The 24,455-nt window shown below is 40.5% G+C and overlaps 1 protein-coding gene across 2 annotated transcripts in view; it reads left to right on the forward strand.

The window, feature by feature from the left end:
- The window catches only part of RXFP2 (relaxin family peptide receptor 2), a 252,882-nt gene that overhangs the window by 181,219 nt on the left and 47,208 nt on the right, over positions 1-24,455 (forward strand). The window contains exons 3-7 of one of the 2 annotated variants that reach the window (XM_072134377.1): positions 129-206; positions 8,963-9,068; positions 17,333-17,404; positions 23,549-23,620; positions 23,773-23,844. In XM_072134377.1, coding sequence (XP_071990478.1) covers positions 129-206; positions 8,963-9,068; positions 17,333-17,404; positions 23,549-23,620; positions 23,773-23,844 — 400 coding nt within the window. The remainder of the gene's footprint in view (positions 1-128; positions 207-8,962; positions 9,069-17,332; positions 17,405-23,548; positions 23,621-23,772; positions 23,845-24,455) is intronic. The other variant, XM_072134378.1, reaches the window with a different exon arrangement.

A 24,455-nucleotide genomic window follows, 5' to 3' on the forward strand; every position in this document is an offset into this window, starting at 1 on the left:
TCTTTTTTTACCTTGTTTTTTTATTTTTTTACAATCTTTACAATGACTCTTTCATTTTCCCTACTTTGTCTTACATGTTAGTGGTATAGTTTATACAAATCTCATATAATAAACCTTCTTTGTTCTAGGAGACAACAATGGATGGCCCAATAAGTTTGATGAAGTTCACTGGAAACCGAATGAAGTGATGGATCCCCAGGAATGTTGTAAGTTACTAAAGATGGAACCGTCGTAATCTTCCTTCTCCATTGAAAGAATTATTAGACCATTTAGACATAAAACCCAGTAGAAGACAAATCCTGAATTTGCCATTACTCCAGCAAGCAGTCGAATAGATTTTTTGTCATAGGCATGAAATCTGTCATGACAAATGACTTATGCAGATTTCAGGCAGAGCCACAGCCTTTCGCTGTACAAAATGTCCCTGCTTACTGTAAAAGTTCCAGATTATTTCAGATTTCAATCATTAAACCATTTCTTAAGAAATTTATGGAAACCACAATTTAATAATAAAAATGATTCTAGAATTACTTGTACATTACACAACCTATTTTTAATAAATAAGGAATGCGTAATCATTAAATAACGAGCAAAATGAAATTAAAAAAGTTTTTTAAAAAATTCAACTTGTTCCATTATACAAACATCTCAAATCAAGGGAAGGTCTCTTTAAATGAAACCTGGAATAAACCGCACCCCCAGTTGGTCTTGTTTGTAGGAAAATCGCACAGGGATCAAGACATTTTGGAAAGTAAACTAGGTTCTAAGTATCTCATAGTTTGAACTTTTTTTATAACTCTTAGTATTTCTTATCTATTTATTTGTGTCTTGACACATCACCTGCAGTTTTATCTTTTCTTGTTTAATACAAAAGAATGAATATGGCATGAGTAACTTGAGCCTAACAAAGGATATTTTCATCCTGCTATCTACCTACACAAAATTAGTAAAAGTCCCTTCTGCATAATAAACTCTATCGGACTCAAGAATTCTGGGGGTTGGGTCCAAATTTTATGTTGAGGCTTGAACCCAAGAGAAGTTTCTCCAATCTGGTCCTGGATACGCCCATAAAGTTGAGGGTTTGAACGCTCACTCCAGTGGTAACCTGATCACAGATGATTCCCTTTTTGACCCGTAAAGGTTGAAGTTTGAACGCTCAACCCACTGGTAACTCAATCACGAGTTATACCCTTTTTGGCCCATAAAGGTTGGAGTTCGAACGCTCATCCAAATAGTAACCTGATCACCGGTGATACCCTTTGTGACCTGTAAAGGTTGGCGTTTAAACGCTCACCTCACTGGTAACCTGATCACGGATCACATCCTTTTTGGCCTTTAAAAGTTGGGGTTTGAACGCTCACCCCACTGGTAACTCAGTCACGAGTGATACCCTTTTGGCTTTTAGTTAACGTAAACATGTGATTACCAAATGGTTAAACCTTTAAATATATGTGGCTTATATGGGGCTAATTTTTATGTCAGACACTGCATCCACCATAGGGACCTCTAATACTCTGTAATGGCCTTTCTTTCTTTAGTCCTTCTTTAAGAAGATTATTAAAATGTCTTAGGACACATCATGGTGCTGGTTCTGTTGAATATCCCATTTACCTTTAATAGGGCCTTGCAGTGCTGGTGTCCTAGGTTCGAATCTCACCCAGGTCAACATCTGCAAAGAGTTTGTATGTTCTCTCCGTCTTTGCGAGGATTTCCTCCGGGTCCTCTGGTTTCCTCCCACACTCCAAAAACATACTGTTAGGTTGTTTAGATTGTGAGCCCCATGGGGACAGGGACCAATTTGACATGCTTTGTGCAGCGCTGCAGGATCTGTGTGCGCTATATAAATAAAGAATTATTATTATAGGGTTAATTGGACTTTATTATAAAAGCCTTCATTTTGACATTTCTGTATGGAACAGCATTCTGTGGTCAAAACTGATGAAGACATAAATAGGGGCTTAGCTTCTCTACGTGACCTAGAGAAGATCCTTTCTTCAGTGGACCCCATATTTTGAAAATTCTCAACATAATTTAGAAAATTTTCCTTTAACTTTTTAACATCTTCTGTATTTATTATATCATCAGAAAAAAATCGAACAATTTATTCAGTTTCACCAAATCCTATGTACTATCGTCATAATGCTATTCTTATTCTCCTTGCTCGGGGCAATTTATCCCAAAATATCCAGCAGAAGAAATGGAAAAGGAATGTGCTCCAGATATGACTCCAAACTTGAGAAAATCTTTATTTTTAAACTGAATGAAATTGCACATGAAAATGATGAATGGCTTTTTGTACTGGCTCCCATCAGGCCTGTGGATGCTGACTGCGGGCCAGGATGTTGATGCCTGTCAATATGAGAACAGGGGGTTACTGGATCATAGGCCGGGGGCAAATTTATTTTCATGAGTCAATTGTTTGCCTTGAGAGATTTTAAAAATAATTATCATTGTATGAGGATCAAGAAGGGGCAAGGAGCTTCGTGTGCTCGATCTCACAGAATTTATATTGCACTATTATAATTCATTGGCATAGCTTCAAACTCAGATCTGTCAAAACTACAGCAAAATTCCTTTAAATAGAACCTGTCACAATGAAAATGCAACCTACATGCAGCATCTGGAGCTGAGCAGATAGTACAAAGTGTCCTTTCTGCAGGCTGCATGTTATAGAGCAGGAGGAGCTGAGCAGATATTACAAAGTGTCCTTTCTGCAGGCAGCATGTTATAGAGCAGGAGGAGCTGAGCAGATTGTACATAGTGTCCTTTCTGTAGGCAGCATGTTATAGAGCAGGAGGAGGTGAACAGATTGTACACAGTGCAGCATATTATAGAGCATGAGATGCTGAGCAGATTGTAGTTTCCTATTTGCAGGCAATATGTTATAGCGCAGGAGGAGCTAAACAGAGTGTATGTAGTGTCCTATCTACATGCAGCATGTTGTACATAGTGTCCTATTTGCAGGCAGCTGTTATAGAGCAGAATGAACTGAGCAGATTGTACATAGTGTACTATCTGCGGGCAGCATGTTGTAGAGCAGGAGGAACTGTGCATGTTATAATTAGTGTGCTTTCTGCAGGCAGCATGTTATAGAGCAGTGATGGCAAACCATTTAGAGACTGAGTGCCTAAACTACAACCGAAATCCACTTATTTACCGTGAAGTGCCAACATGAAATTTTAAACAGTAACTTATTGCTACCTGTTCATTCATATCTTTCAATTGTATCGGCCGCCTGAGGCCACCAGTTCAAAGAAGGAGGGCAAATTCAGATTATCATTGTAGCTTCTCTCCAGGGTCTCTTTGTAAAGGAAGAATGGTGAGTCCAGCAGGAGGATAATGCAGTTCTGTCAAAACCTTCTCACTTTTCCCACAGTTCCAAACAGCCAACGAAGTGTCGAATACCGCTGAGAGCAGCATCTCTTAATTTGCCTGGGACTGCAGGATTCAGTGTTTGGTGAATTCTGTACTGGGGCAATGGCCTGAGTGCCCATAGAAAGGGCTCTGAGTGCCACCTCTGGCACCCGTGCCATAGGTTCACCACCACTGTTATAGAACATTAGGAGCTGAGCAGATTGTATCATGTCCTATCTGCATTCAGCATGTTAAAGAGTAAGAGCAGGTGAGCAGATTGTGCTCTGTAAATGAGATTCACTTGGACTTGAAAGCTTCTGGATTGTCACATAATCTTCATTAATAGAGAGTCTTCAAAAAAATAATGAAATAACTTGACGGGAGCCTGTCGCCAGTATTCTCACCACTTAAAAGGGTTGTCCAAGATTATAAAGTAATATAGAGGTGGCCGGGCTTTACAAAAAAAAAAAATCATTTGCAGATGAGCTGAAAATTGTTTGGATGAAATGATTGAGCAGATAGAGGGGGAGCATAACTTTAGACAGCAATATCCAGGGCAATATAATACGTAGAACCATGCTGCTGGTGTCATTTCATCATGATCTTGGCTCTGTGTGCTATATAACAGAGGAAGAGTCAGCTAAAGACATGAGTGGGAATTCAATCTATATCTGCCACTTGCACTCAAAACTATGGGGCAGATTTATTTACCCGGTCCATTCGTGATCCAGCGGCGCGTTCTCTGCGGTGGATTCGGGTCCGGCCGGGATTCACTAAGGTAGTTCCTCCACCAGGTGTTCTCTGCTGTGCTGAAGAGCATCGGAACGCAATGGAGTTCACCGAGCCATCGTGGGTGAAGGTAAGCGCGTGTCGAGCGACACTTTTTTTTTTTAAATGTGGCGGTTTTTCCGAATCCGTCAGGTTTTTTTACGGCCACGCCCCCCAATTTCCGTCGCATACATGCCGGCGCTGATGCGCCACAGTCCGATCGTGTGCGCCGAAATTCCGGGGCAATACAGGGAAAATCGGCGCAAAACTGAAAATTTGGTTAACCCGTCGCAAAAAACGTGAATCGGGCCCTTAGTAAATGACCCCCTATGTCTCAGCAAAAATTGACTCTTTTCATTCCATTGACACATGACTTTGATATGCTTCTTATAGGTACAGTAAGATAAAAGCAGAAATTCAAAAAGGATATTTTATACCCTTCTTTAAGAGTGCAAATAGTAGAAAAGAGGGGGAAATGGTAGTGACAGGTTCCCTTTAGATAACAGTAGAGAATCTTCAAGCTACAAGCTACAAAATGTCCCTGCTATCCCTTTCACATATTGTGGTATCCTTTTGATTTATTTTAATTGAATAATAATAATCATTATTTATATAGCGCCATCAAATTCCGTAGCGCTTTACAAATCATATATCGAATAATCTAAATCAATAAGAATACAGTTCATTGTTGCTCTAATGTATCTCGTCCTTGGCAAATATGGATTTTGAGAACAACATATAAGAACTTACTTTGCATTGTGAAGTCATAAATGTTTAGTATGTAAAAGCTAAGACAGGAAAACAGTGACTGCAGCTTATTACTACCGTACATTATATGTCACTGATTTCCTGCTGCCACCTACTGGTCTCCATGATGAATGAACTGAAACATCTTCAGGATTTTATGATGATCATCACCTGTTTTATGGCAATGAATAATGTCTGTCATTGAAGTGTTAATAACTAGCAGCAGACCACAGTGGTTGATGAAATTCTGATGGATTAACTTCCAGCGCTGTGATATACAGAGAGAAAGAAGAGAATGAATCTCCTATAAAACTGCGGGAGCTAACAGCAGAAGATGTTAGAAGACACAAAAATAACCATTTCTTGCCTGTTAGACCCATTATTGCTCCGATTCTCTGGGGGTCCCTGTAATTTTCTACAGTGATGACGTTATGTACATCCATGTGCATTGTCCCAGAGAAAGAGGGACAAAATGGCGTCACCCCAACAACGATCCCGCACCGATCCCCCCTAAGCCACACCCCTAATCAATTAATGATTTTTTTGTAGATTCATACAAAGCAAACTTTTGAACAAGTTTCATAAATGAATACTGCACATGGAAATAGTAATACACTTCAATAACGAAATCTGATCTCATGTTGTTCTTTTTCCTCTTCTTTCTACCTTATTTAAGCAGTTTGTGTATATCGTGTAAATGTCTGCCCAGTATTCGCTGCCAGCTGAGAGATAAAGGTACTAATAACTTACCTCTTTACAGACAGTCCCTGGATAGTCTAATCTCCTCAGAGAGCTGAGTCATCAAGGGAAATGTTCACTAAGTTGCAGATTAGCCTCCTTATCCGTCTGAAGTCAACAGAATTTCAGGCTTTCAGATACACTGCTCACTACAGGAGAAAGAGTAGAAAAGGGCACACAACTTTACAAAGTTTACTTTTTTTTCACCTGCTCTTTTCATTTCTGAAATTTAGAAATTGTTGCAAATGTTTAGTTACACTTTAACTCCTTATTGCACACACTTTAACGTATGTTTGCACTAAAACCTAATATTAAAAACAGAGAGTAGTGGACGACTGTACTACCATGAAGAACAAGAATCCCTGTGGCTGATGTCAATGATATGCCACTATAATTGCAACCTAGGTTGTCCTCAGTACCAGCTCCCCCCACCACCACCACATTACCCAAATCATTCCGCGATCCCCGATCCGGAATGTCCGACTAGAATGCACGTAGATCATGCGCCCAATATCCTGCATGTGTTGCTTCCCCGCTCAGGCCCGCTGGAGTTCACCATCTTCTTCCCGATGCATCTAAGTGCTAGGGCTGGCGACACAATTTCAAAGTTAAATCCCGCGCTTAGTCCGAATCAGTCGGATCGTCTGACGGCCCGCTCCCCCGATTAGTGTCGCATGAAAGCCGGCGCTGATGCGCAAAATCCGATCGCATGCTACAAAATCCTCTTCTAAATGTGCCGCAAAACGGAAATCGACGGTATATCCGACGAAAGTGCGGCCGCAGGACCCTTAGTAAATGTGCCCCATTGTACTTTGGAAGGAATAAACTGATGAACGCAGGAAAAAAATGATCAAAACATTAAAAACGATAGCTGCACAAACGAAAAGTTTTGCTACACAAACCTGCAAAACCAGCACAAACGTTTGACACCTATTTTTGTTAAATTTGAACAAGATTGGGGGGGCAACTTCACTCAGGTATTAGACACTCATATGGAAAAGGGTATTCAATTAATATGGAATGTTTATTACCTAAGTATATACAGCTAGATGTGCACAGGTCCAGTAGTATCCATTGTTATCTTCTCATTCCCATTCTCTGTTACATTCTGTCACTGTCAAAATGTCTGTAATATACGGAAGTTTTCAATGAACAAAAACAAGCTTTTCATCCTACATCTGTAGCTCAGCCAGAGACGAGTATCCTGGGAAATTATTATTGTCTGAGATATAGACTAGTTTTATATCCGCATGTGGAGACTCTGTCATCGCTTCTTGTTATCAATTATGACTGCGCCAGGGAATTCTGGAGTTTGTAGAAAGTTACCACAAACTTCAAAGCAGATCCACAACTAAGGAATATATGATGCTCCCAGGTAGTATAAGTCTTATTCCACTGCAAAACCCCCAAAATGTCATGTAATACCAATATAATACACTGCACCTGTAGCTGACCACTCACCTCCCATGTTCCTGTAGTGTAGGAGATTCTCCAGCATATTGATATTGAAGACCTGACCATAGGATTGGTTATCAATATGAAAATAATAGGGGTCCGACACTGGTAGTGGTTCTATGTGTAGTGGGTGAGCTGCGCTACTATACTCCGAGTCCCAATGACCCAAAAAAAGCTGCAGATATCCAACTCAACCACTACACAAATAATAGAGCTGTTATTCCGCTATATTCTCTATATTGATTCAAGTTCTGCAGTGGTTCTACAATGGGTTTTTTTTCATCTTGTGTATTTATGAAATATCTACAAAAAATGTCAAAAACATGAAACCCATATCAAGAACAAAAGTCCAAAGACCCCTTTCCAGCGGCCTGTGTGACTTTGCGTGGCAACTCTTAGTTCTGCTCTATGGAAGCGAATACAATAGCCAAGTCTACACACTGGGATATTTTAGTCAGTCTCCGGCATGAATGAAGAGCGGCAGCGCATGTTTCGTGAAAAAAAACATTCAGCTCAACTGTGGGAAGAAGGTCAGCGAACCATAGATTTCGAGGTAGATGCAGGTCCCACCTTCTGCCAATTTAAAAAGGGACCTTTCAGGTCAATTTGGCACACAAAACTACCCAGGGGTCCTTATGGACCAGTGGTTTAGTGTCCCAAATTGCCCTGTTTGAGGTCTCTCCGTGGCCACTAAAACCTTTATACTTAAAGGACATCTACCATGAGGATCAAGGATTGTAAACCAAGCACACCACATACTGGTAGGGAGCTTTTCTGTAGGGAGAAAATCGCACTGCGCATGCGCCCCCGGCAAAGGTATGCAGTGCCGAAGTGTACAGATGGTGGTGCATATGTATTGTGGGGTCCCTCTTCTCCCTCTGGATATGCGGAGGGGTGGAAAGGAGTTAATGAGTGCACGGCACATCTCCGAGATTTGAAACAAAAGTGCAGGAGGAAGGGGAGACCCGAAAGGCAGGGCAGGTATCAGGTCAACAACTGCCCTACACCAATCCCTAGCCCCCTGACTGCTAACTGCCCGTGAATATAAGTTGATATTTCAGTGAGAGGCCGACTCAGAATCATAATAAGGACATGCCTGTAAAAAAAATTAATAGACCCTATATTGGGTGTTTAACAGCTGTGCGGCTGGTGACAGGTTCCCTTTAAGCAGTTTGTGTAAATCAGATTTCTGTCCTGTCAGCTGAGAAATAAAGGAACCTGAGTGTATAAAGATTTGAGTAAATACAGACACTCGCTATATACATACAGCATATACCCACATACATACAGTTCCATATATCTACATTACATATTCATAAACATTTAGAGCATATACACATCACAGATACAGCATAGTCACATCCAATACCCCAGATGAAGGGGCCCTCTGACACACTGGGCCCCATAGCAGCTGCTATGGCTGCTACCCCTGTAGTTATGCCCCTGCAGTCGCTGGATTGTCAAATCTCCTCAGAGAGCTGAATCATCGAGGGAAATATTCTCTAAGTATGAAAAGGGTTTCTCATTTTCCTTCTTATCTGTCTGAGCTGGACGACGCTCAGAAGGTTTTCGGATACACTGCTTACTACAGAAGAAAGAGCCGATAAAGGCAAAATCGACGCTTCTTTACTTATTATAGTGTATTCCAAAGGTTACTACTTATCACATTATCATGTATTTATTTCTTAATCATCTCATTGATACCCAAATTAATGAAATACTCACGCTGTACTCTACACATGACACCATTCATACTGCTGTAGCTATTCAATTATCTTACCAATTAACAATATTATAGAGATTAAGTTTCATGTTACGATATAAAAAGTAGTTTTTTATGTTTATTTTGTACATTACAACAGACCATTTAGTGAAAATGATTACTGTCCATTGCTTCTAGGTCTCTCCCAGTTCCCAGACATTTGTGAGTGCAAAGACACTGAGCTGGAGTGTGTAGAGGCCAGTTTACAAGCAGTCCCGTACGTGTCAAGCAATGTAACACTTTTGTAAGTAGACGTCTGCATCCGTCTGATTCTACCACCGTGTCTTAATTTTAGTAATTCATCTGTGACAACCCTGTTTAGTAGTGGATCATCTCATTTAGCGATCCCTCTCCCCTGTGCTTACTATGTCTCCTTCCAAGTGCATGCACATAAATTACTATTAAGCAATTCCTTATTCTGGTCCAGTTTCCGGACTCTTACAATTGATCTCTAGACATCACATTAAAACTGTCATCAGCATAAAATGAGGGGAAATAGATGTGGGATATGTGCACATTACATTGTATAAGCCGCTATTGCATTATAATGGAGCCAGAATAAGATTTCAGGGAGAACTTGTCATACTCATCCACACATGAGGATGAATATTTATGTGAACTTCTGTCAAAGTCAATAAATTAACCAATACCTACCTTTTAGCTCACAGTTCTCAATATGTGGTGTGTGTATCTGTCTCTGTGCAGTACTCAGTATACAGTGCTGCACTTATGCAGGGGAGTCACATTTTGTTTAAAGGGAACATGTCAGCAGAAATTGACCTTAAAAACTGCTACCAGTATGTCATCAAGCAGCTGAACACTTTCTAAATCATGTCTATTTCATGGTGCAGCGCGATGGAATCGTCTTTGAAGTGACATGTAATTTGGTTGTATAAAGTCAAGGAGGCAGAGACTTTACCACTGAAGTCAAGCTTTACACAATTCAGAATGCCCTCTTCACTGTAATTGATGCTCCTGCATCCAGACACATCACTAACCAGATTTCCTTCATTCTGAGGTGAGGAGAGCTTGACTTTAATTCTGAGCTCTCCGCCTCCATGACTTTATACAACCAAGTTACAACTCACTTCAAAGTTGTTTTTCTGAACGATGCTACCACACTGAGCCATGAAAGAAACATGATTTGGAAGGTGTTAATCTGCTTCACAACCTACTGGCAACGGTTATTGAGTTCAATTTCTGATGACAGGTTCTCTTTAAAGGAAACCTACCATGAGGAATCTACCTTCAGAAGTAGATGGTGATAGTAAATTCCTCCTGCCTGTCTCTGCCCTAATCTGTAATTTAATAATCCTGGAACATAACCCAACTTTATTTTAGTCATATGTAAATTAACTGCAGAGGCTACTGGGGCGTGTACTAGCCTGGCCGGGCACTGGGAGCTAAGGTTACTCCACGTTATGTAAGGTTAAGGATTGACAGATGACAGGACACTACATCACAGTCTCCATATACCTTTACCTGACACATCTGTTGTATGTAATCAAATTAAGGCTGCTTTCATACGAACGTGTGCCCACCCAGCTACAGCCGGGCGGTCACACGTCAGGAGCACTGGAGAGAAGAAGACAAAAGTACTGCTCACCCCTCCCCTCTCCATAGAAAATAGAGCCACACAGCTGTTCTTACGTCCAGAGATAAAGCAAGCTCTCTCTTTTTTTCTGGCCACGGCACCGTACAGTAAACACAAATTTACAGCCGTATATATGTCCCCCAAACGTTCATGTGAATGTAGTCTAAGGGTGTACTCTATTAAATTGGTTATTAGTGATCCCTGTAATCCAAAACTGCTGCCATTCCTTCACATAATTCACTGCTTGGTTTTTATGTGCTTCATTGCAGAGCAGCCAAAAAACAACACGTTTGAGACTAATATAGTATCTGTCAGTCCCACACAGCTGCCTACACTTTTTTAAAGTCAGAATCCTTCACTTAGACCAATTACCTTCAGTGTCACTTTTCCTGTCTGTTATCCCCCCCCCCTTAACCCCCCATGCAATTAAACTCTAAGCCTTCATTTTCCCTGATCCTTTATGTTAATTTTTCTTATTCGTGTTCAGACAAAAAGTCAACCTCCAGATATTTCCGGATATAGGCAGATGTTTACCATATTTAAAGGAAATCTACCATCAAAATCAACAATGATAAACCAGGGGCATGTACTAATAGACCCAGATCTTATATTTGTTATACATGGCCTCCTTCCTTCTAAAATCAACTTTTAATATTATGCAAATAAGCCAGAAAGGGCTCTGGGGGGCATTACCAAAACCCCACCATGCTGCATCTTCACAAGCTGTTAGACTGTCTCCCCCTCTGCTCCCTCAGCACTTCCCCCCTCTATCTACCTGTTTTTATCTCAGAGCAGGAGAGGAAGTTTCAGTGTGCTCCTTGCACACTGTTACAGGCTGGGCTCCGATAACACCCCCAGAAGCCCTTCAGGCTCATTAGCATAATTTGTTGATAAGAAGTTGATTTTAGAAGGAGGGTGGCCATGGATAACAAATATAAGAAATTTACCACAGTCACTATAATAAAGTGCCCCTGGTTTATCATACTATATTATTATGGTAGATTTCCTTTAATCTAAAGATCACATAAACTTCTGTTTTCAGAATTTGCTGCTAGCATGTTTTTATACAAGTTGCACATAGGCGTGAATTCATTAAGAGTAGTGGTTTGAATGGCAATCGTAAAGGAAATCTGTCACATTTTTCATGAATACAGATAGTGGCAGGTTCAGAAACCCATATAACCCGAGTTATAAACTTTCCTAGTATCCAGGGATGTCTATAGTGAGTCAGGGACGTGGCCTAATGTCATGTGATCAGAGTGACATCCTCTCAGGTCCTTTAGCCTCCTAGCATTAGCAAACTTCACACCAGGGCCAGCATCAGGCACACCTGGTCAAGTGTCGGGGCCCATGGCTACTGAAGGGAGCCCACACAGTTGGATCTTAGTACCCAGCAGGCTAGCAGCAATTGGTGAAGGGTGAGGGGGCTGTATACAATGAATCCATGGGGAGGCTGTATATAGTTGAACTGTGAGGGGGCTGTTTATAAAATAACCTTGACAATGCTGTTTAGGAATGATAAACTAAGGAATATTTTAGTTAGTTTCTGAACTTTTAATACTGCCACATGAGTTCACTGCAAAGGGGCCCACAGAGGTTCTGTTGCCCAGGGGCCTACTGAAACCCGAAGCTGGTCCTTCTGTGCACCATGTGCATATATGACGACATGAAATCACAGCAGCCTGCATGGAGGCATAGAGAGGAGTAGAAGTCCATGCAGGCATGCTGTGATTTCATGTGGTCACATATGTGCATGGTGTACAGTTTGTTAATGTTAGGAGGCTAAAGGACCTGTGATGATGTCACACTGGTCACATGACATTACTGCTGAATGCTGAGAAAGCATGGGGATGAGCTGCTGTATTCAGCCCCGGGAGGCCACGCCTGCCTTGACTCACTTTAGATATTCCTGGATACCAGGCAAGGTAGTAACATAATGGATAGTAATTATAAATGTATGATGGAAATCATAGTGCACTTCTCTACAACATGCTTCTAGCAGATTATAACTCTTGGTGGATATGGTAGACACCCCTAAAATGATTAAAATTAGTAATAGTAACTTGTCACTATTACCCCTGAATTAAGCACAGAATATGAATTGTGATATAGTCATATGCTTTAACAGTACTAAATGATGCACCAGTATTTTTGGACTAAAATACAGACTAAAATTCATCATGACATTGCCATCACAAGTTGCACCCCATATGTTGCGCAAATCAAAGCCTGATTCCCATTGGGTGGGATATGTGACCAACCTTTGATTAAATTATGCAAAAGGAAAAGTCTAAAGTCGCACCACCATAATGAGCTTCCATTATTTAAAATAGAATGGACCAATGTTAGTTGAGTATTATTCTCTTAATTTTCACGACCGGCTATGAGCCGCTTTTAATTTGTATTCCTCCGCCTTCCAAACCCTTCAAGCGAGGCACTGTACAAATCGTTTTTATTTGTGTATCTTCTATGGTTTGTGTTCCTTAAATATCAACGTAACTTTAATGAGAAAACGCCTTCCCTTGTTTCACTTACCAAAATAAATTCCCCGAAGCGCTGTGACTAGTTTATTTGCTATTGGATTTTTGTCTGTGTTTGGCAGTATAATGAATGACCTTTCAGCCACACGGACAGCCGCTGTGACATGATGGGGGCACTTATGGAGATTATCTAAACTGTAATTGTGATTAAAAGGTTGCTTTCTCCATAGGAACAAATCAAGTTTGCCACAATCCTAAAAAAAAAAGTTTGCTGTGACATAAAGTATATTGTAATACAATTTACAATTTACCTACATTGTCTAAATACTTTTTTTTTGGATATTACCCCATTAAACCACTAGTCCCCTAGGGCATTGATGGCGAACCTTTTGGAGACCAAGTGCCCAATCTACAACCAAAACCCACTTACATGTCACAAAGTGCTAACATGACATTTTAAGCAGTAACTTATTGATCCCTGCTGTGTCTCAGGTTTCTAATCGTATTGGTGTCCTGAGTTCACCAATACAATAGAAAGATGATGGAAAAATTTGGATTGTAGCTTCCCCCCCGGGTCCCCTGAGAAGGAAGGATCAGGGGACCCAGAGCAGGAGCTCCAATGACAATCCATCTCTATCCAACCCTTCCTGCTCCTCCTGTGGTCCTGAAGGTTAAGGGAAACAAAAATAGGAAACACGGAGGGTGGCGCCTCGGGTGATAACGTTTGGTAAGCGTTGGTGATTCGAATGTAGAATAGAGGGTGCTCACCTGGTTTATTCTTGGTTTTTAAGCATATACAATAGAGGAGGGTCCAAGTGTTCCAGGCGATGAGGTATCGGAAGATGGTTATCCTTTATAGAGTTTTAATTATCTATATCGGTTTCTGACAGGTACAATTCTAGGGTTCGGTATACCAAATATGCAGCTACCACAACTCTAATGCGCCGGGATCCCACTAGGGTCCGGAGAGAAAGTGGAGATATTTTCGAAAAAAGGAGAGTTCACGTGGAGCGCTATTGGAAATAACTTACCCAAATTATGAAATATACCAATGTTGAAACCAAAATAAGTTTATCAAAGAATTTAATTTTTTAAAAACAAATAAAAAGTAAATAAATCTTACAGACAAAGTCCAAATGACGCGTTTCGGGTCGCAGACCCTTTCTCAAATACAGGACATAAAAAAATGTCCTGTATTTGAGAAAGGGTCTGCGACCCGAAACGCGTCATTTGGACTTTGTCTGTAAGATTTATTTACTTTTTATTTGTTTTTAAAAAATTAAATTCTTTGATAAACTTATTTTGGTTTCAACATTGGTATATTTCATAATTTGGGTAAGTTATTTCCAATAGCGCTCCACGTGAACTCTCCTTTTTTCGAAAATATCTCCTGTGGTCCTGGCAGCCAAATAGCGCTGAGCATGGCACGTCCTGGGCTATATTGGATCACAGGAGAAAGCCTTGAGTCCTAGCTGGCAAACTCTGTGTTGGGGTGGTAGCTTGAGTGCCCACAGAAAGGGCTCTGAGTGCCACCTCTGGCACCCGTGCCATAGGTTCGCCACCACTGCCCTAGGGGATGAAATGCCCTTTCTAGAAATCCCTCTTTTATGTGGAATCTCACCAGTTTATCCAAAGTCAAGTGAAAATGAGCAGAGAATAGTCAGAACTCATTGAGATGTGTCAAGTTTAGAGGCAGCAGGGAGAGCTTCACTTAAGACTTCACTCCATGAGCAACCGAACCAGATTCATGAAGAATGGGGGCCAGAAATCCTGAATCTGGCGCCCCCTGCACTATACACAGGCAAACTGCACATAGTACAGGCTGCACTGTACTTAGTAAATGTGGGCCAATGTTATTTTCAGGCTAGAACCATGAGTCTGATTAGGCCTTCTTTAAGTCCCAGTGCTGTCATAAGAAACATAATTCGAGATAAATGATAAGAGACATAGAAAAACTGCAGATGCTAATGTGGCTGCTTCCATGTATTATAGTAAGACGTTGTCATTTGATGAATGGCTTAAGCTTTATCCTTTGTTCCTAATTGAGCGGCCCCATTAAACGTTATGAAAATTCACATAAATAGTGCAAGTATCATTTTGCAGAAATAGTCACCCCAAAAATTAGCATACTTGCTACATGTATGTTTTAGACCATTTTTTTCCCCTAAATTAGGTGTTGTGGGTTAGTGTAGAGAGGGCATGAAAACATATAGATGCAAAGGGTGGTTAAACATGCATGTAGTGTTTCAATATGCATGATATTAACCATTTAGCATCGTTGTAGCATCTGCTGCACACACTCATCCCCGCAGGTAGTTAGGTGGCCGTAGGACTGCCAGTATGGAGTTAGTTGGTTTTCCAGCTGAGATCGTCACTTGACATGGTGGCTTGTTAGAAAACTTCGGTCTCCATCTCCAGCTGCAGTAAGTGGCACATTGATGAGGATTTCCTGTAGATATGGAAACCACTTAAATGATCCAAATCCTGTGTTTTTTAATTCCTCTGAATCTGATTTTAGAGTTTTCAGGGTTTACAATTCTTGTTCATTGCATTACAGAAGTTATTAACCACTTACTGACATAGGACGTAATAGTACAGCGGGGGCAGCAGTGACTTGATGACCCGTTCAGTACTATTACGTCCTGCTTCTGGAAACGAAGCAGAACAATCGGGAGTCAGCTATTACATTATTGGAAAGTCCTCCGACTGCGGGTGTTAACCCCTTACATGCATGTATGGGGAATGTCCACCTCCTCCCCTGTAGATCAGACCTCCCCGTGACACTTACCAGGGTGTACAATCCTCCTACAGCAGCCCCTGGGCTAGACGAGCGCCAATGGGATGTGCAATCTCCTCTCGGGTCACTTGTAAAAAGAAAAAAAAGTTTATAAGCGATCAAGTTTTTTAATAAAAATAAATTAGATAAAGTGAAAGTCCCCCAAAACACCACCATTTCCTATACGTACATAATAAAGTACAAAACAAACTCCACATATTTCGTATTTCGCAGCGTCCATAACAATCTGTACAATATATAGGAAACATTATTGGACCTGTTTGAGGAACACTATAAAAAAAAATTTGAAAACTTGCCAAAAATTTTCATTTTTCAATACAATTTTGCGTGCTTATACAGCAGGTTACCACCACATATGAGGCATTGTTATACTCAAATTTTGTGATTGTGTTTTGGTATTTTTTGCACTAAGAGTGTGTGAATTAAAAAAAGAAAACTTGCATCTGATTTTGTTTAAACCCCTGTAAAAGTTGTTTTATATACATTGAGGGATGTCGTGTCTATAATGAGGTAATTGATGAGTTTTTACTATTATTTAGGCCTCTGAAAGTAACTTGAAATCTGAGCAGGTCCCTCAAAAGTAGGATTTTATTCCTTTTATGAAAATATGAAAAATTGCACCTTAAGTTCTAAGCCTCATAACATTCTACAAAAATGACAAGACGCATGAAAAACCATGTGAACATTGCAGACAGTTATCAAGTTATTTTGGTTTTATAACTATGTGTCTGAAAAGTAGAACATTTTGAATTTCGAAAGTAGAGAATTTTTCAAAATGTTCAACAAATATCCATTTTTTTCATAAATAAAAGCAAAACATATCACCCAAATATTTCAACTAACAGGAAGTACAATGTGTCAAAATCACCTGGATGTGTTAAAGTGTTTCAAAGTTATACCCACACAGGGCAGATTTGAAAAAATGGGTTGCATCAGAAATGGCCAAGTCGTTAACGGTTTAAAGGTTTTTATCCAGGACCCTAACATATCACTTATGAAACATGAAGAGTCACCAGCAATTATTGGGTTTCCATGTCCCTGTTTGGAGTACAGTTCTCACTTTACTCCATTCCCGTAGCTTCTGAATATAGTTGTAGGGAGCAATGGACCACTATAATGATCATTTCTGAGGATTCAAGGGGTTAAACCCCATTCAATTCTGTGGATTGGTAAAAGGTTATGACAAAAGCATCTTTGTGCCCATCGATTTATGAGAAGAACAACCATGGAAGAAAACAAGATTGTTTCCATGGTAAAACATTGTACTGACAACTATGAATAGGAAGATTATTAGAGTACTATATAAGTTGAATAGGCCTCAATGTGGTGCACCCTTCTAATTTATTTGGCGTAGGGACCACTTTCCAGCCAGGCATGCACACTTTTCCAAAGACCACACCCCTTTTCGAGAGAAGACCATACCCCTTTCTCTAGTGAGTCGGAAAAGTGAAATAAATGGTCTAAAAGCCTTCTTACATCCGCCCAAAATCTGTCCCCTGTGGCATGATAAATTCCTCCATTGAGTTATGTATGTTACAGTCATTTATAGAATAGAGATTACAACCAAAAGAAAAAGTTATTGGAAAATAAATTTACCATTTTGCTATATGAAAATCTGATTTTGCTTTTCATTCCAGATCTCTGAAAGGAAACCAGATACGTTCACTTCCAGATAACGCCTTCACAAATTATAAAGAACTAACAAATCTGTGAGTATTACATTTGGAAATTACAAGAAATGACATAATTCCCAGTATTTGTGGGTGGGGGAGAAGGCATACTTACCCTGCTCCGGCTTGTGGTTCCAGCGCCGCTCCGGTTCTAGTATGAAAGGTCCGTCTAAAAAGGTCTGCATGGTCACGGGAGTCACATAGGCCAGTGGGCGGTTTCCTTGGATAAGGGGATAAAAAAGAAAGCAACCTCTAGTGGTCAACAAAAGTGATACCTCATGTTCATTGGCCAAAGCAGGTCCCGTGACCTCATGGAACATCTGAGCGGTGCAGGATCTGTCAGAAACCCTTTAGATGCCACATGTCTTACTTTAGATCTTCTTTTATAATATACCATTGAAAGCGAAGTTATGAGAGTTCTTACATCTAAATGTAAAAGGATACTGAAAACATAAAGTAAGCGCTTAGACAATCGATATAAAATTTGTCACTATGGGGAAATTCACATAAAATATCAATGTGATAAAAAAAAGAAGATTCTTAGCCAAAGAGTAAAAAACTCATCTCTCTTTCATTGTGACCTTGGCTTCTGTAAAATAACATAGCGCACATCCAATAATGGTATTTGTCAGCTTCAATAAGAAGTGTACAGCAAACAGTTATATATCCTCCGCATGCAGTCACAGGTCAATGGGATAAAGAGAAGAACAAATCATTTGCAGTGCAGATGGCTTTACACCTAAATGTACAAATATATCAGGCTATATGTCAGGCTATGTCACATGAGTGGAATCAAAAGTGATTGGAAATATCTGCACTACATACATTTTATTTAAAGGGGCAGTCCCAGGGGTGCACCAGTCATGAGGCGAGTTGAGCCTCTTGCCTCAGGCACCACCTGCAGCAAGATAGGGAAAACATCAGGAGCACAGTCATCTGCCACAAAGGAGGACCAAGCGCCTTTTCACATCCGATGTCAGTATGAGATACTGCATGGAAAACCCACTTTCTAAAAAAAAATAGCCTGATATATTACTACTGGCAGGGGCCCAAGAGGTTTAGGGGGCCCTTATGGTGTCACTTCCCATTTGAGAAGACTATTACTATAAACCATACATTATAGTCGGGGCCTGGCACGTTCTTTGCACTGGGGCCCAACAGCGTCTAGTTACACCACTGCCTACTGGATGGGGAAGATGGGGCACCATAATATAGCTCACCTCCTGGATAGTCCATGATCCCATTTAAAAACTAAATGGCCAATGTTTAAAGATTTACTATTATTACTCACCTGCCAGTTAAAGCACCATAGCTTCTGCTCCATTGGTTGAAATTTGATTACCTGGTTGCAGAGATGATTTCAAATCAGAGATTTATTAATTCAATAGCAATGTACAGGCAACCTGATGCCACCTCTAGACCTAAGATGGTCAACGGAACTGCAAAAATGGTACTGGAACTTTTAGACATGTAACAATTACTAAAAACCACTTTTATGGGGAATTTACTTACCCGGTTCGCGGAGTTCAGACGATAATGCACTGTGCCGCAACTCACTAAGATTGTGCTCCTGATATCCTGCATGTGTCGCTTCCCCGCTCAGCTCCGCCGGATTTCACCTTCTTCTTCCTGGTGCATGTAAGTGCATGGCATGCAACACAATTTGAAAGTTAAATCCCGCGTTCAGTCCCCATCAGTCGGGGCATCCGATGGCCCATCCCCCGATTTCTGTCGCATGGAAGCCAGCGCAGCTGAGTCACAATCCAATCACTTGTGACACAATCCCAGCGCAGACAGCCGAGCAATCCCTGAAAAATTAGCAAAATCCAACGAAAGTGAGTAGCGCGACCCTTAGTAAATAAGTCCCTATATGTCGTTTTATTTTAGACTGTAAGCTCTTGCGAGCTGGACCCTCACTCCTATTGTTCCACACTCCTGTGTTTTACTTTTTGTGTAATTTTATTTGCATATGCTCCCCGTGATTTCTAAAGCGCTACAGAATATGATGGAACTATCTAAATAAAGATGAATATCATTTTCTCCTCCTTCTGCTCCTCCTGTGCACTCTGCGCAGGCCTACTATATTGCACCTGCACAGTAGGTTCTGGTAGTTACTTTATATAGTGGGGCTTACAGCAGTGATCCATGGAACACCTGGGCCCTAGAAGTGAGGGCAAATATTTTGTCTAAATAATTTGACACTAAACATTCCCCTGCAGCAGCCCTCTACTTTGCTCTGGAAACCTGAATTTTAAAAATCGGTCAGGGTCCGGGTCCCGAACACTCTACGGGAATTGATCGCGGGTGTTAACTGTTTAAATAGGATCATCGCTTCTGTTGACCTCATGGCTTTGCCAGCGGCAGCCCAGACCCAAACTTCTAAACAAAACACCTAATCCTGGGAAGCCCAAATCAGCAAAGTTTGGTACAATCCCAAAGTTTGCAGTTAGGGTCTGCTGAAAGCTACTTCGTGTATCTAAAATTAAGGATACATTCACAAGATGCCCACCATACCGTAGAACAGCCGGCATACATCGGTGCCGTGGAGAGGAGAAGGGAATGAGCAGCGCTCGACCCTGCCCCTCTGCATAGCAATATACGGCCGGGCACCGTATTATGGGGTAAGATAGGACATCCTATCTTTATCCCGGCTACTGAACGGTAGGGTGCCGTGAGCCCATTGCCATGTATGGGGGACGTGTATTCGCCATATATATGTCGGCCGTATATACACTCACCGGCCACTTTATTAGGTACACCTGTCCAACTGCTCGTTAACACATAATTTCTAATCAGCCAATCACATGTCAACTCAGTGTATTTAGGCATGTAGACATGGTCAAGACAATCTCCTGCAGTTCAAACCGAGCATCAGTATGGGGAATAAGGTGATTTGAGTGCCTTTGAACGTGGCATGGTTGTTGGTGCCAGAAGGGCTGGTCTGAGTATTTCAGAAACTGCTGATCTACTGGGATTTTCACGCACAACCATCTCTAGGGTTTACAGAGAATGGTCCGAAAAAGAAAAAACATCCAGTGAGCGGCAGTTCTGTGGGTGGAAATGCCTTGTTGATGCCAGAGGTCAGAGGAGAATGGGCAGACTGGTTCGAGCTGATAGAAAGGCAACAGTGACTCAAATCGCCACCCGTTACAACCAAGGTAGGCAGAAGAGCATCTCTGAACGCACAGTACGTCTAACTTTGAGGCAGATGGGCTACAGCAGCAGAAGACCACACCGGGTGCCACTCCTTTCAGCTAAGAACAGGAAACTGAGGCTACAATTTGCACAAGCTCATCGAAATTGGACAGTAGAAGATTGGAAAAACGTTGCCTGGTCTGATGAGTCTCGATTTCTGCTGCGACATTCGGATGGTAGGGTCAGAATTTGGCGTCAACAACATGAAAGCATGGATCCATCCTGCCTTGTATCAACGGTTCAGGCTGGTGGTGGTGGTGTCATGCTGTGGGGAATATTTTCTTGGCACTCTTTGGGCCCCTTGGTACCAATTGAGCATCGTTGCAATGCCACAGCCTACCTGAGTATTGTTGCTGACCATGTCCATCCCTTTATGACCACAATGTACCCAACATCTGATGGCTACTTTCAGCAGGATAATGCGCCATGTCATAAAGCTGGAATCATCTCAGACTCGTTTCTTGAACATGACAATGAGTTCACTGTACTCAAATGGCCTCCACAGTCACCAGATCTCAATCCAATAGAGCATCTTTGGGATGTGGTGAAACGGGAGATTCGCATCATGGATGTGCAGCCGACAAATCTGCGGCAACTGTGTGATGCCATCATGTCAATATGGAGCAAAATCTCTGAGGAATGCTTCCAGCACCTTGTTGAATCTATGCCACGAAGAATTGAGGCAGTTCTAAAGGCAAAGGGGGGTCCAACCCGTTACTAGCATGGTGTACCTAATAAAGTGGCCGGTGAGTGTACGTCCCCCATACATTTGTGTGAAAGTAGCCTAAGTTGTACAATTGGTTGGTCATGGGTAATGTGTCATGTGACTAACTTTACAGATCCTAGCAAATATACTCCAGACCGCAATAAACTTGTTGCATACCCCCTTAAAGGAATGTGTGCTATGGTTGTACCCTGTGTCACTTTACAGATCCACTCATTTTAAACTTTGTAGAGAAAAGGATTCGGTAGCCATTAGAAAGTAGCAACCTGTATAAACCATGAACTATACGGTAGACATAACTAATAAAGTTTAAAATAGGTAATTAAGGTAAAGGAAATTTTAATGGTCATAACTTTTAAAAGTAAGGCAAAAAAAAAAAAAAAACAGATCAGACTTGTCCTAAAAGATGGACTGTCGGAAGCTATGAGGTGGGTAGGGGCTTCTTCTGTAAAGCGTACAAGATAGCAACCTAGGCCGGCACTGGTGGTACCCTAGTTGTACTGTAGAGAGTTGCTACTAGACAGCCCATCACTTAATACACCTCAGCAATAATGGTGGACCAGTGAGCTAAACATTGTGATGAGCTGGTTTAGTAGTATTTATGGCACTGAAAATATTTTGACCCATGGCCATTGTAAACAGAGGGATTGTGTTTAACTGGTTCCTAAATTTTCCCTAGTGATGCAGTGGTCTATTTTAAGATATGGACTAGAAAACAAAGCTCTGGAAACTAAAACGTAGAATTGGCACAGAACGTGAAACCTAAAAATAAAATAATGTTTAAAGTGTAACTAAACCTATGAAGAAATGTTTGTTTCATATCAGAAATGAATGGTGTATGTAATAATACTAAACTTTGTCATATACTTCATTAAGTAAAGCAGCTTCTCTGTGCATTTTTCCTGCTCTTTCTCCTGCAGTGAGCAGTATATCTAAAAGACTTCTAAACTGAACTTCAGACAAAGAGACTAATAATTAACTCTTTCTATACCTAGTGAATGGCTACCTTGATTATTCAGCTCTTGGAGGATATTACACTACAGTATATAGGGACTGTCTGTAAAGAGTTAAGTCATTAGACACTTTATTAGGTTCCTTTATATCTCAGCCGTCAGTGGATACAGGACAGAAAGCTGATTTACACAAACTGCTTAAATAGGGAAGAAAGGCAGGGGAGAAAAAGGACACAGGATCAGATTTTTTTATTTCTAATATTAATTTAAAAAATTATGTCAAAAGTTTTGTTACTCTCTAAAGTTTTAGATGCCCTGTAAAATATGATATCCGTTTCTTAAACAATATAAGTCGCCTAGCGAAAAACAGCTGAGGGTGCAGCTACAGGTTCAGTTTTTCAGATGCAGTTTTTGAACCTAAAAGCAGGTTTGGACCATAATGGGTGAGGACTTATCATTAAGAAGTGTAACTACTCCTTTATTTTCTCTCCACTCCTGGTTTGGTCATCAAAAACTGCATCTGAAAAACTGAACTGAAAAGAAATATTCTTAAAGGGTGTAACCAAATTCAGAATCCTAAATGAAATATTTTAGTTTATATTTATATGTATGTTATATAAACTAAAATATTCTACAGTCATTTAGGATTCCATTAGGTTCCACAGGCTTGTTTTTAAGCTGAATTTGTATGTAAGTCGAAACTGTATATTTTATCATTGTAAATCCAGACAAAAAAATTTTTTGCCCCTGTAACATATGGAGTTCCAAAATTTTTTACTGTAATGGGACCTAGGATTATCAATAAAGCTTAATTACAGACACCTTACAGCTGATCATTGCAGCCTGGGACTATAGTAAAGCATTCAGAGAGCTTCATCAGAGGTCACAGAGGTCACAGAGGGCAGAGGGGTCCATCTTTAACTAGGGGTCATCTGTAAGTCGGGTGTCCTTAAGTAGGGGACCGCTTATACTAGACATGGGGGCAGTTCTGTGTTATTTATTCAATATGGATAGGAATATAGGAGGTCACCGCCCCCTTGGCTACTATGAAACCATTCACATGTAAGGGATGGAGTTCTAAAATAACAAATGCCTTATTGATCAGAAGGATATAGACAATGAAACAAGATTTATTATTGAGCATTTTGTACTTGGTGACAGGTTTTCTTTAAACAGAAGAAGAGGCACATTATATAATAAACCACAAAGATCAGCAGAGTCAGACTGCTGCGTATATCTTCTGCTAGTAGTAAAAGTGTTTTATAGCATTTACTGATTGAGTTGTACATCTTTTATTGTGTTTCCCAACAGATTTCTCCAGAACAACTGTTTGAGGAATATTTCACAGACGGCATTTTTTGGCTTATTTCAGCTACAGAAACTGTGAGTAAGGACTTTTATTGATGAATTTAAGAAAACAGTTGTCACTGTATGATTTATGGAGGTGATCTAGCGAATGATTTGACAAAATTGCTAGATTAGCGAATTGTTGATATTTTATGTTACCAAATATCCTTGTTTATTTTATCTTCTAGATATCTTAGTAACAACTGTATCATGTACTTGCATCAAGGGGTGTTTAGCCATTTACATGAATTGCGATGGCTGTGAGTATTTCATGCATTTATATGTTGTTTTACAAAGATATAATTTTCTTTATGGTTTTCTTAACTTCTAGGATGAAAGACTGTATCAGCCTCTAAAACAATGGTATATGATCTTTATAGCTTGTAGGACTGCAATGAAATACTACTCTACTTCAAGGGCTCACACTAGTAACCAGCACCCTAGAAGCATTAACTACCACAGTGCAGCTGAAATGCAACCCCAGAGACCAAATACTGAATTCAGTCTGTTACTATTACAGACCCCAGGCTAGACAATAAATAATTATACAGACCCCCCAGACCAGACAATATTTAATAACACAGATTCCAGACCATACAATAAATAATAATGCAGACCCCAGACCAGACAATATATAATAATACAGACCCCCCAGACCAGACAATAAATAATAATACAGACCCCCAGACCAGACAATAAATAATAATACAGACCCCAGACCAGACAATAAATATTAATACAGACCCCAGGCCAGGCAATATTTAATAACACAGATTCCAGACCAGACAATAAATAATAATACAGACCCTAGACCAGACAATAAATAATAATACAGACCCCAGACCAGACAATAAATAATAATACAGACCCC

This window comes from Engystomops pustulosus, chromosome 2, assembly GCF_040894005.1.
Source record: "Engystomops pustulosus chromosome 2, aEngPut4.maternal, whole genome shotgun sequence".
Lineage (NCBI taxonomy): Eukaryota > Metazoa > Chordata > Amphibia > Anura > Leptodactylidae > Engystomops > Engystomops pustulosus.